A 14,680-nucleotide genomic window follows, 5' to 3' on the forward strand; every position below is an offset into this window, starting at 1 on the left:
TTGGTGGACGATGAGTTTAGGGTTTAAATTCACATCACACCTGTGAGGTTACGAGCTCATTATGATGCAAGAGTTTCCGGAAACTTCTCCGTCTGCCTCCAGACAAAATTAATTTAATTATTTCAGAATATTAAAGTCGAATTTCTCATATTGTATCCTCAAAATATACACGATGCGATGTAAATTAAAAATTAATTTAAAGCTCAGCATTAATTTGACGATACGTTTAGAAAGTCATCACACAATAAACTCTTATTTAAGAAATTAACAAAATAATTTACAAATATTCAAGTTAAGCTCGATTTAATTAAAACAAAGGCTTTCATTTAACCGAAGCTTATACAGTCAATGAAAAGTCGTTTAACTCTCGCTACATTTCAAAGAGATCCTGAAAGCGAAAAGCCTCGCCTACCTTTTGTCAAGTTGACAATTTTGTTTGTGTTTTGTTTCATAAATTCTATCTACCCCACTTCCTGCTGTAATTTAATTCGAGGTTTAGAATTAAATAAAACATTGTTTACCAGTGCCATAATATACTAACGTTATAATGAGGAATGATTTGATTGTATGTTTGTTTGTATTGAATAGCCTCCGAAACTACTGTACCGATTTGATAAATTCTTTCACTGTTGGGAAGCTTCACTTACTCCATTTGACATAGGCTATATTTATTACTAGTTGCTTTTTACTTCTGCGCAGAGGAAGTCGCGGTCAACGGCTATTTATTATAAATATACATACATAAATTTACCCTTTAATTTCAGAAGACGAAAACTGCAAAATCAAAATTACTATCTTACTTCTTAAACTAATTAACTAAAAGTACAATAACAAAAACATTGATATTGAGAGCTAATTAATTAGTTTTGTTATCTTTAGATTTCCCAGAAATCAATTATGCGACCGTAATTAAAAAAAGTTTTAAAAGTAATCCCTAATTAATTTTCCAGGTAATTAACCAAGGAATATTTGCATCAAATTAAGAAAGATAGATAATCCGTTCGCAAATGGTACAATATAACCCAGAGGTCTTTTAAGCTGTAATTATTTTTGGTCCCTAATACCTCAAGGATGTCGTTGTAATTAATTTTCATGAATATTTTACAAGCTTTGTGTCTCTTCTCTCATTCGACTTACGCGCCCATTTGGAAAGGACCGCTATGTGATTAATTAATGACTGATTATTAATGTTAATGCCGTCGGGAATTAGCTCTGCTAATCTAAAATGTCATCTGGAATATACGAGCAAATTATATTATTGTATATACTTTGAGATGCGAAGAAATGTTTATTAAGTTCGTAAAATCTTTGCTTAATGTGTTTGTTAACTCTGTTTGCTGTTGATCTTACTACAAATAAATTAATTAACTGGAGATTATTTGTATTGTATTTCTTCTAAAAGCAGATTTTAATTTCGCCGGTTTCTGGTTTACTATTAATTAATTTTACACCAAAATTTACTAGTCATTTGTTTACAAGTGTATTGGCAAAGTTTGTAATTTTGACGTGTTCGACCACCACTTTAAAGGGATTTGCCTTAACAAAGTTGTACCGTGTAATACTTGGCCACTTCAACAAGTCCGTAACGTACTTCGCTTTGATGTTCGATGATGTCCGAACACGCCATTTTCAGCGGTCGCCATATTTCTTCAAGAGTTAAGGATACAAAATGACTTATATTTCAATGTTGCAAAAAGCAACTTCTTTAGCCATTAAAAGATATAAAATACTTTAAAGTTAGAAAAGTTGTTTGTACAAGAACCCATTTTTTATGCAACTTGTAATGTTTTTTTAAATGTATCAGTCACAAACAATATAAATCATTTATTAAATCGTTTCAATGGAGAAGTTCATGATCAGTGCTAATTGAGTAGTTTAAATAATTTATAGGAATCTGGTATTAAAGGTATTAATTATTCAAGGGTAACGTAAGCCGACTGACCGCGGTCGTACAGTAACGAGACTTCACTTAACCGATTACTGGCTTCCAGTTATTTAAGTCGTAACAATTGAAGAGGGGTTCAAATTATTCATATTAACCGATTGCCGGATATTAAAGACTTGAGAAATACATTAATATGGATTAAACATTGACTAATATTTGTCGTATTTTATTTTATTGACATCTGTAATTTATTTTCGTTTATTAACATTATTTAATATAGATGTTATAAAGTAATATTTTATAATTTAATAGTAAAAAATATTATAAACAGATCCAGTAGTTTTTGAGTTCATTTTATGCAAACATCAATCCATGTGCATTTCCTCTGGTGATGCGGATGTTCATTGGTGTCGTTGTTCCCCTAGTTTGCCCACTTCCCTTATAAAAAAATTATTTGCAAATCTTTCCTTTTTGTTATGTTCAAGTAGCTAAATCTATTTGAAGTTACATAAAACGGAGTTCAATTTTCCATTTCCATCTTTACTTACTTCAGATAACATAAAGTAAGTCTATTATATAATACACTTATAAAAACTCTAGTCCGAAAACTTTTATTTTTCTTATAAAAAGTATTCTTAGCTTTTTCCCTGTTATTTTTGCCTTCGTTATGAATGGAGCATAAATGGAGATACATTATTCATTAGAATTAAATTCGTTCCCTTTTTCACTGCTTAATAAAAGAGGCTACTTTATGCTGACAATCGTATATTATTATTCACCAAATGTATTTTTAACTTACGTAGCTGTAAAGTAATTTTATTTAGAGCGAAATTACAAATTTATAATACAAAAGCACTCAATAACAGTGACCTGTATAATTTTTCTAAAACATTTCGCAAATTTAAATTTTAAAAATAACTAGCTCTTACCCGCGACTTCGTCCGCGCGGAATAAAAAACAGAAAACGGGGTAAAAACTATCCTATGTCCTATTCCTGGTTCTAAGCTACCTGCCCACCAATTTTCAGTTAAATCAGTTCGACCGTTCTTGAGTTATAAATAGTGTAACTAACACAACTTTCTTTTATATATATAGATAAGTAAAGTAAGCAGTAGGCATACCAAAGCAAACACATTGATTTGATGTCTAAAATATTTTTTTTGCTTATTGGGTTGTACTTTTGTGTATTATTTTTCACCGAAAACACGACCCTTTTCATTATTATAATCCAAAATCAATCCTACCTCGATCGGAAAGTGGAATCCCTTTAAAATTTATAAAGATTTATTGGCGCAAGTAATCGAATGAATTATCCCATACGCGTATATTTCAGTACATGCGAATTCGTGATGAAATGTGCCCACATTATACGGCTCAACGACCTTCGCGCTTCGCTCTTCCTATCACGTAATCATTAAGTATTACGGTGAAACGAACACATTAAGCTTGTTTATTTGTATTTTTCGGACTTTATTAAGCTCTGATTATATTAAAAAATTATAAATCTAACATATATGATAAGTAGCAATGAGATTTGCTAATGGCAACATTTCTTCATAATTTAGACTTCTAATTGAACACCAGATTTTCTCTAAGTCGTCATTATTTATATATAATTTGAATTAATTTGTATTCATTTCTCAAAACAGAACATGTGTTACTTAAAGACAACAAGAGCCTCAATTACTTAAAATTGAAGTAGGTATTTGATTTATAGTTCATACATTTCAGCAAAGTTTGCTTCTCAACATATTTCACCCTGCTATTAACTACTCGCAGACAATCTCGTTATTGACTTTCTTTGTTTATTTAATGTTCTTCTGAATGAGTCAACACTATTCGAGTGGCTTTCATGGTCCGTGCTACGGGCCGCCGGCTACGAACGGGACTACGAGCTACGGAATCGTTTCGCAAAACGCAAGTCAGTATTCTATTAGCGAGTGTATGATTTGCGAAATCTGTTTTAAGTGTTAAATACTATGAATAGGGGGAGTTATCTTTGCGGTTGTTTACAGACAATGGACATGAGTAATCAACAGCTCCTTGATGTACAGTCAATTAAATTCACTTCGAACTTAGGATCAAATATCGCACAGAAAATACTACTACAAGAGCTATAAATTAGCACGTTTGTTTCTATGTAATTTTTATGACAAATTATTCGACATTTTATCGAAATGGGTACGAAATAAACGTCCTCGACTATACCTTATAATATCTCTTATGTTTTTAAATTAATTGACAAAGAATAGTATTGTAAGCAAGAGGCAGCTCTCGCGTCGGTATTGAGTTCATGGGAGCCAACGACCCGTAACCGCCGGATGTCGCTCCAATCATTGTAAAAATTGCTTATCGACTCTAAAGCTATTTACATCGGCAAGTAACCGTTGCTATCGATTGTTATATATCTTGTGTTTGACGACCATTGAATGTTTTATAGGTCTTAGAACATCTCAACCGAATAGCGTTTATTTTAACTCAGTTTTAATCACATAAACATAAATATTTTTTTATTAATAACATACAGACTAATGACTATTTTTTAGTCATCACGTAACTTTATCTAACACAACATGTTTCAATATAATTTGTTATTTTTTTTTTATTTCCAGGTACTCTAATGGATTAGTGTGTGCGAGTAAGTGGCGCGATGTTAAGTGAAGTGTAGAGTTGTTCCGACAAATATGTTGTCAAAATGAAGTTGTGGAAAAGCCTCAAGATCTCCATAGGCAGCAAAACTGATCCCAAAGTGTACTCGCACGAGCTGCCGCAGTGGGGTGCGCAGGGATACGAGTTAGATGGTACGTTCATACTATTATTCACATTTAATATAACTAATAACCATCAACGAGTTTCGGTGGCTCAGGTGTTAAACACTTGACTTGTATTCTGTAGATCCTGGCTTCAAATCCCGCCGTATACCAATGTGTGTTTCGATTTATATAAGTACAATTATTTCTAGATTTTACAGTGAAAGAAAACATAATAAAAATCCAAAGATATGTGTAAAGTCAACCAACTCGCACTGGGCCAGCGTGGTTGACTAAGGCCTAGTCACACCACTAGAGTAGGCTCCGAGCCCCTTTGTGGGGACATACATATAGTGAGCTGATGATGAATTAATGAATAGATGAATGAGTTGTCATAATTCACTTACTTTGATACATCAATCATTGCTGCGAGTAGCTACAAAATTATCATCAAATTTTAATCGATAAAGAAAGGTAATATTAAAAACGATATTTTAATATTAGAGGGTTCAACAACGATTTCGCTTTATCTAATAATTCGCCTGTTTTTTCGGCGAAAATTTCGCATCGGCATCCAATATCGTTGGCAACAACATCGCCCCGAAGCCGCGTCTGAGAATGCAATGATTTGCCAATTTCGTTCGGGACTCGTTTTTGAATATTCCCCTTTATATTCCGAGCGCAGACTGTCGAAATTTTATATTTAAAATAACAACGTCAAATACTTATTCGGCACTTTTTTCAACTTATATTGGTTTTTTCTATGCGAATGTGCCCTTTAAAGTCTAGCTAGCAAAAATTTAAAATTTAGTACTAAATAGAGTTCTGCTATGAATGTCTAACAAAAAATTAGGTACATTTTTAAAATTACATATTCAGAACATTGTTGATAGGCAGAGCTGGGCATTAACTCGTTAATCCGTTAATCGTTAATTAACGAAGTTAACATTTTGCTTAACGGATTAACTTTTAAGTTAACTTCAAAAAGTGTTAACGCTTTTGTTAACTTCCGTTAAAGTCAACTTCCGTTAATAAAAGTCCGTTAATCGTTAAATTAGAAACTTGGAGACGTGCTGTCATTTTGTTTAAATTACGTGCCACGCCACGCTCGTAAGTACAGCTATGTTGGGTGACTGTCGGCGACTCGAATGGTAAACGAACGAGTTGATAATTGATATATGTGAAGTTCGCGTGCAAGTGTGATGCATCAGAGCGTCCGGGAAAGACGTGACCAACAGGACAAAATCAAAAGAAGGTTCGAAATAGTATATTTCATTACGAGTATATAAAAGCACGAGTATGTCGAGTATGCCCACATTCCGAACGCTCTTCGTTCCTGCAATACGCCACTTTTTGAGCAACTGTAAAAAACTTTTTTACTCGTGCTTTTTCTTTAGCTTTTCCAAACTCGTGCGTTCTTTTTCCCAACTGTCAAAATAATGTCTGTTATAAAGAGAAACCAACCACGAAGTTTTTACAAAAAAAAAATCATTGAAGTTTTTATGATTATTGCTTCATTTTTTCGCAACTGTATCAAAATAGTTGTTTAGTACACGCGCGAAGTCGTTACAACTTGTTCCAACTGTCAACTTGTTGACATTTGTCGGAACTCTTTGCAATGACAGGCTTTCCGCACTAGTAGTGAAATATATATCACTATAATGCATTCATACTTGTCTATAATATTAATGTGTTATAGAATGTATAGTCAAATTACTATTTTAAACAAGTGTCGCCACATAAGTGTAAAATTAGTATGTATAATTTTGGTATGGTTAACTGTTAACGATTAACTTTAACTTGCGTTAAATTTTCGAGAATTTAACGCTTTAACGATTAACGAAGTTAATTTTTTAATTAACGAATTAACGATTAACGAAGTTAACTTTTCGATTAACTGTGCCCACCTGTGTTGATAGGTATCTTAATAAATATAAGGTTAGTCGAAAAAACTTTATACGAAACTTTAATAAAAACATTAAAAAAATAAGATTTTCTAACTGTTCAAGTTCTATATATAACCTTTATTCTTTCAATACAATGATTAACAACACGACACGTTTTTCTGGATGCCTTTTATTATATTATACCAGTCAAACTAAATTGCTGAAAATATGCGACTCAGCATTCTACATTGTGACCGAAGTTGTGACGTCAGACATTTTTGTAATGAGCAAAAAGAGCTATGGTAAAGTGTATTTTCTTACTTTTCCTCGTTAAAATCTTTTTCCAAAAAGGCGTAAAATGTGATAGGAAGATTTTTTTTTCTTTTTAATGTGACAAATTATATTATAAAAATGATTTGCAAAATACTAACACAATGTATGAATAAGAATTATGAAATATTTTTCCAGCAAAAACGAGACTATTTTCATAATGAAAATTAATAGGATTTTATTTATTTGCTACAAAAATATCTTGCGAAATATAACCTTATAAGGAATTGTTTCTTTGTTCCAATAATTCGAGCTTTTTGTCACGAAGATGCTTAAAAACGCTTTATTTAACAAAACAATCATTTTGCTCTCAACAGCAACTTGCAACAATGTTGATGATTGCGGAGTGCAACTTTTAAACGATTTATAAACTCACAAATTCTTTAAATAAAATATTTTAAAAGAAAGGTTTAATATTTTCCCCTCCATATTTACTACTTGTATGTGTAATTCGTGTGGAGTAGTAAACATTTCCTTCAAGCAGAAACAGTGACTCGTTCTCGCCTCTAATTCGATGTGCCAGCGTGATAAGATTGGCGGAAGAAACATCCACTATAAATTTAACGTCGTGACACTTGCCTCCAAGAAAAGTTAATATGTAACGAAAAATAAAGTCCTATATAAAAATCTCGTACTCGAAAGGAAAAAGTGTTCATCTCGATTCGCGTTGAAATGGCACATTAAAACTTTGCAGTGGTTTAGGGAGGAATTATTCTGAGATTCAGCGCTGAAAATGTAAAAGTTATGTAAAAATGTTTTTTTTTTATGGAAATATTAGCAATGAAAATTAAAATTTGCGGCTGATTTATTAGCGGAGGGTATTGCCAACGTAACTCAGATTTATTTAGACATCTCGTAATTCCGTGTGACTGAAATGAGTTTTTATATTTCTGAAAATTACGAGTTCTTTAGTTATTTGTTATAACTTTTAACAAGTTTATAATAACAAAATATTATAATACTCTGGTATAGTTTTGAAAATTTAATGTCCAGTACTTTACTGTGTTTTTATATTGCGGGATATATTAAAAATACAAGTATGCAGATAATGTTGCCTGTTTTAATTTTAATATTTACCTTAACCAGTCAGCATTTGTATTTCTTTTGTTCCGGTTTAAGAAACAATGGGGTCGCAATATGGCGGCAGTTGCGATGGCACACTACCCTAATTAGGATTCTTTGGCAGAATAGTTTAAAAGGAGACAGAATAAAACAAAAGATGATTTGAATGCGCGCCGGGTCGGTTTGCGAAAGCGAAAAGAGAGCAAAAAAAACTACGGAAATTTCAGATGAAAAGTGACTGCTGAATTGAGTGAACGCAATTACTCGTGAAAAAATAGTCACCTCCTTTTATCTTTCATATGTACATTTTATATTATATATACATGTTCTCGAGATCTACAAAAGAACCTATTATTTTGCGAATGGACAAAGGATTACTGTTACAATTGCCATTGTAATATAACATTTATTTATTAACAAATGTAACAAAAAGCATATTGTTAGTGAGAAGAATGATCAAAAAGTCTTGTTATTGAATATGATTGAAGAAGTTACTCTTTAACAATAATTGGGCCTCTTTTACTTTATTGTAAACAAAGAATCACTTTAGGTTATTAAAATGTGTTGTTAGAAGTAGTAACAATTTTAGTTCAACACACTTTTAGGTGGATCAAGTAATTGATGTATGTATGCGATGATGTGGTTATTTACAAGAAAATGTCGGATCACATTGTCGTGTAGGCATCGACGTTATACATCCACCCACTCACGATGTAACGTAAAGTTTTGTGCTTCACATCTTGTCACTATATTGTTTCTACTTGTAGAGTAGAAAGTCTATTTTTAATTAATAAAATTCACTAACCGTTTTAATGATCTCTGGCCACTTATACAGCTTAATAATAATAAACAATCTAACACGTATACAATAACAGAATAAAATCTCATACATTCACATTCTGAATGCTTTATATGAAATACGGCTGGATGTTTCATGTTTTAAACTTGCGAGACAGATCAAATGCACCGATTTGTAACGACGCTTAGTTTTCAAAGAATGTAAAAGTTTGTACGGTTCTCAAATCTTCGTTCCAGGTAACGTGCTTCAAAACAAACTTGAAAAATTCTCTGTACGGAAAACGAATATGTCGAAATGCTTTATCTACGTTTGTTCAAATTTAAATTCATATAAAAAAATGTTTTCTTCAGTAGAAATGGCAAATGTTAACACCGGCGTATAATCCTACGAAAATTATCTCTTTAAACTAACCTGTAATTTTTGGAATTTCGTAGTAAATTATTTCAAATTAAAAAAAGGAAAAAGGGTGTTCGTAACAAGAGGTAAAATTTTAGATGAAAGTTTCGCTTAAGTGGTGCATTAAAAGTTTCCGGCGAGGTGAAATTAAGGTAAGATTGAGGCGCGGGAAAACGGAAACTGAAGTCGGGGAAAGTTTTGTGAAATTATTAGCGGGGTAAATGAAAACCCGCTGCACCAGGCAGACATCAGCGGCCGCGGCCGGCGGTGTTATAGGGTTATAGCGCACTTATCAACTCCATACCTACGACTCAGTGAGATAATAAGATAAATTTCTTAGAAATACTGTACGTATACGCTTGGACTAGTCGATCAGGCAACGCAGAACCACTATTTAGATTTGACCGCAATGCGTCGGCTTCTCGCCCACGAGACGGAGTAATTCCGAGTGGGTGCAGAGTTGATAAATGCGCTACAATCTTTATTATACCGCACGTGAGTTATGACTTTAATCCATTTTGAGATTTTAAAAGTTTTTATACAGTTTTATAAAGTTAGTAATATAACACACCGTTTAATATTTTTAACTTTTTAGTCTCTGGTTCAAAAATATAAAATAAAAAGATTTTTCATCATAGATATTCAAAGTAAAACAGATTAAATTAACGGTGATTATTGCTTTTGCTTTTGAAATATAATGTAATGAAGTCAAATGTTTTTAATAATAGGTACTTCTTCATTAAAAAGCTTTAACTCATCAGCTATATAATATGTTCAATTTTTAATTTAATTTTCATTAAATTACATCTTAATTTTCTTATTTAAAAAAATACACATAACTTTAATTAAGATAAAATAAAATAAATAATGTGTACACGGAAGAGACTTAACACCGTTAGTAAAACAGTAAACGATTCTCTGGATTGAATCAAACAGTGAACAGTGATCCTAATTAGCAATACAAATAGTCAACTCACGCAATTGATTCGACACAAAAAGCTCGAGGCGGTTTCGCAATTAGCATACGCTCTGCCATTAATGTTCATGTGAGTGCGGAACAAAGTGCATGCGCTCATACACTTGACAATAACTGACAGATTAACTGCATGATTTAGTGAAGATATTCCTTTTATAGTAGAGCAGGAAACGACGCTCTTCTGGAGTTAAGTGATCAAAACAAGACTGGATGCATCGACAGTTCTAATTTTAACGACAGTGTGCTCTGTTAAAGGGAGACTAGTTAAATGAGATACAGCATAAGTGGATGTAGAAGGGACTTCATTGTTATACCCCTCTTCTTATACTTCTCTACGTTCAGTTTCTAACGGTACTAATGTGCTGACATGTCCACATCGGGTAAATATTGGTGGATTTAGCGGAAGAGGGGACGCAAAGGAAAGGGAAATATTCTCTTCCTGTGCGTCCCCTTCTCTGTTGATTAAAGGTAGGCAACGCGTCTGCATTTGCGGATTTCTATGGCTAACGGTCGCCTCGCTATTTCGGCAAATTTAAGTGGCCGTTTGCTCGTTTGCCACATTTTGGTATAATAAAATATCCCAAAAAAGACATGGCATTCTTCTATACTATAGTATTCTTCCAGAATTTTACATCATAAAGTATCGCATTTTAGTTTTATATTAAAATACTATTAATGTTAGATTTCATCTGGAGAACATACTATAGGTAGATGTCGCCGGCGACGCCCAACTGTCATATCGCATTTGTTGTCGTGCGTGCAGTCAGCTCGTATTACGCGTATTCACGCCAAAAGGTTAATTGAATCCTCGTCTTATAATACGAGATATAAATGGAAGTAGCAGAGCCGCCCCTAGCAGACCGTCATGCTTTATTCATACGTAATTAGAGCTGATGTGGGCGCAGAACTACTCAGGATAGAGTTTTTATTCACCTTGACAGAGTATTAAAACTATCAAATAACATCTTTAAGAATTAACTTTGAATTTAAAGATGGATCACAACTGTTTGCGTCAAGTTTTAGGTATTATGTTAAAAGCTTTCATAAATGTTGTCAAATAACAAACAAAATTTTGTCTAATAAAATTAAATTGGTTATTTGTGGATAAGAGGGAGGTATAAAATTTGCACTAGTCTTCCACAAAAAATGTACATCTTCCCTTGAGTTTTCTATAAACGCAAAATGGTTTTTTCTGCTTTTGGATATGTCTCAAACCCCGGTGTTAATTAAAGCCCCTTTCATGTGGGGACGGACGTGAATGAGTTATAAGCTACGGTTACTAAATTTAACAGTGAAGCGTGAAAGATAGTTTATTCTTAGGTTAGTTTAAAGCCATTGCTTTCATGTGGACTTACACGTCATAACTGTTGACCAAATGTCTCTTATATTCTTGGCTCAAGAATCACTCAACAGATTTTACTGCAAGTTCAGTAATCATTGGGACATTGTAATTTGAGAATTAACTTTTATCCGGTTACATTAAAAATAACAACTGAATTATAATTGAAACATGACTCAAATTATTATGATTTAAATGTAAAAGAATATCTAAATTAAAATCTACTAAATATTAAAAATTTTCACGTAAATAATGTGATATCATAAGATTAAGTTAAAAAGCAACAAGAAACTCGTATGAATTACGAAAATTCTGATCGACGATAATATTTTTTGCACGCCTCATCCGCTTCCACCCTTATGTCATTACCCTTGCGTTGTTTGCTGAGAAATCTTCGAGAATCATCGACAGAATTTTATGCGGGTGTCTCTACAGCGTGGAACGTTTTGAGCTCTATGAATCCTTAATCTTGATCTACTAACCCGTGACGAGATGAAAGCGTGGAGGTAATTTCAAAGTTTATGACGTTGTACGTATTCTTGTGTCTTTCGACAACTTTTTCTGTTTTTAATAGGTTTTTGTTGTGATAATTATTAGCTTTTCTAGTTTGGTATTTTTAACAAAAAAAAAAGTAATTCAATCCCTTTCTTTAGTTTGTTTCAACGATAATATTTCTTGTGTGTTTTTTTATTAAATTATAGAAATTACATTTAACATTTCAATACTAGGAACGGTTGATATAAACCGAGTCTAAAAAGGTACTCCGCGACTTTTTTTTTTGAACCGCATTTGAACCGTGTCAAGTTGCAGGGTGACACAAAGACTACACTTTTAATGACTAAGCTTTTGGTCTGTATCGTTTGATGTTTAAGTGACGGTGCGTTTCTACTGCAGTGACAAGAAACATGTTTCTCTGCAGTCAAAACCCATAACTACTAGTCATACGTCCTTTGTGCTATAGGTAAAATCAATTATATTTTTGACGGTTTTCATCAGGCAAGTTATCCGATTCGGTAGCATTGTTTCCATCTTGCAAATAATTGGATTGATAAAATTCGCTAACGAAGTAGTTCAAACTTCTGAAAATTAAAGTTGCAAGTAATTGTATTTTGGCTCAGAGAACATTACAAATATCTATTCTATTAGGAGTTGTCTACAAATTATTATTGTACGGTTATTTTGAATATTTGATATTAATGAATTGCTCAGAGACAACAAAATCCGATGAATTTAAAACGCACTTTTTTCCATAATGCAACATTCGTCAAACAAATTTTCTCATAAAGGATGTTTCGTAACTAGTGCAAAGTAGAAAACTTTTGCTTTTAACTCTCTTTAATTTGAGTAGTTTTAAATTTATATTGTAGGTTTATGTGACGAAACAAGGAAGGAAGAAATTCCTGGGAGCAAGTATGCATATCATACGACACAGAGGTACCTCCCTGAGGGGAGATTTAATTAAAGCAGAAAAACTGGCACACGTCACGTATCACGTAAAGCGCAGGGGGCTGTGTGTGGGGGGAGGGGGGGCAGTTTATGAGCGTCAGACAGTGCGTGTGCTGATTGAATAATGCATGCCGTGACATCCCCACGATCGTTGCTTGAACTCGATTCTGATATATTCTCTAATCTATAATAATAAATTGCGATGATAATGATAAGAGTTCTACAATTAAAATATTAACTTTGATTCTGGATTTAATGGCTCGTAAATCAGTTAAATGTTAAAAATAGTCTCTGCACCGTAAATCGCAGTTGAGACATCAATAAGCGTAATTCTTTAAAATCTATGAATTGTATTAAAATAAACTAATAATTCTTTGTTTATTACAAACAGTAAGCACATCATGAAGTTGTTATTTACGATCGTACACACAAACACGTGCAATGTATTTGAGTTAAACAGTAGTTAGTCTTAAAATTGTGATATTTGTCAATGTAAACATTTCATCTTAACAGTGTTTATTGAGCACAAAAATTGACAATATTGTATACAACAAACTTGACATTTTCACTTCAAGGTATCACGAGTCACCTTTTTGGTGACAACTTTTAGGTAAGTCAATAAAATGTCGTATTAAATAAGCACGTAATGTTAAAAGCTACACTTTTCTGTCGCTCATAAAATATACTTTTTACGATATACCACTAAAAGGGGCTCACTGGTGACCTTGTTGGCACATTTTGTCACTATCAGTTGGATCATTTTGACATGCGGAGTGTCACACTGGCCTAGTAGAAGGTACCAGCGCAGATAACTTATGAATTATTAATTTATTTTCATACATTTTCTCGTAAAAATATCATCATATATCAAGTTGATATGTGACTTCAAATTTTACTTTTAAACATCATTCTTTTTGTAATGTGTGATGTTTGAACATGTTTTATCTCTAGCTATTTTTCAAATAGATATTTTGTAAGTCAATGTTTTTAAAATATTTAAGTCTAAACATAAATGGGTCGAATATATTTTCCTCAGACCGGTCCTTTGGGACGCAATAAAATTTACTGTCCACTACGACAAATAAGTAAGTCGCACGGCCGTATACATTATGTTATGTATAATAAATCAGAAAGAAGGGTGGACTCTGTGACTTCCACAAGTTACAGTAGGCCGGCGATACAAAGCATTTATCATTTACGAGGCTCACAATTGTACTGGTCGGCGGGCGTAGGGCGGCCGACACACCGCGACAAAAATCTAACCCGACATTTGTTTGCCGATAAACTTCTTAACTTTTCACCAAATACAAGTTACTGATCAATTTATTTAATGTAACTAACAACTAAATGAATTATAAATCACACAGTGTGTTATTACAACTATGAAATTAATATTCGCTCTTTTGTTTGCACTCTTCAGCATCAGGGAATATGGATGCAATAAAAATTGAGCTTAAGTTACCCTTCGCAAGTCACGCGCAGCCTTGGTAATGGATTACGTGATCGCCAGACACCTTGGTAGGGTCTTGCGACCTTGCTGAAGATAATGAGCTATTTCCTTCTGTTACTTTTTACTATTCCGTAACGGAAATGGCAAAGGAAGCGCGTGGGATTGTAAAAACTCCGCCGAAGCGATCGGTAGCTCGTTTATAACGTCGCTTTCAGTGTTATTTCCGTAATTTTATCATCGAAGTAATAAAGAAGTATTGTAGAAAAATAATGTAAAATACACATTGTTAGAAGTTTGTCCAACTTAACTTCGTCTAATATCTAATAATTTAATTTCTAAACTTCGTCACAAGCTTCGCAAA

General features: G+C 33.1%; 1 protein-coding gene across 1 annotated transcript in view; it reads left to right on the forward strand.

The window, feature by feature from the left end:
• Window positions 1-4,502: 4,502 nt before the first annotated feature.
• The window catches only part of LOC106709806 (glutamate receptor-interacting protein 1), a 107,732-nt gene continuing 97,554 nt past the window's right edge, over window positions 4,503-14,680 (forward strand). Inside the window, exon 1 of the mRNA XM_045678223.1 lies at window positions 4,503-4,686. Within this exon, the coding sequence (XP_045534179.1) occupies window positions 4,581-4,686 (106 nt within the window). The 5' untranslated portion in view covers window positions 4,503-4,580. The remainder of the gene's footprint in view (window positions 4,687-14,680) is intronic.

Source organism: Papilio machaon, chromosome 6, assembly GCF_912999745.1.
Source record: "Papilio machaon chromosome 6, ilPapMach1.1, whole genome shotgun sequence".
Lineage (NCBI taxonomy): Eukaryota > Metazoa > Arthropoda > Insecta > Lepidoptera > Papilionidae > Papilio > Papilio machaon.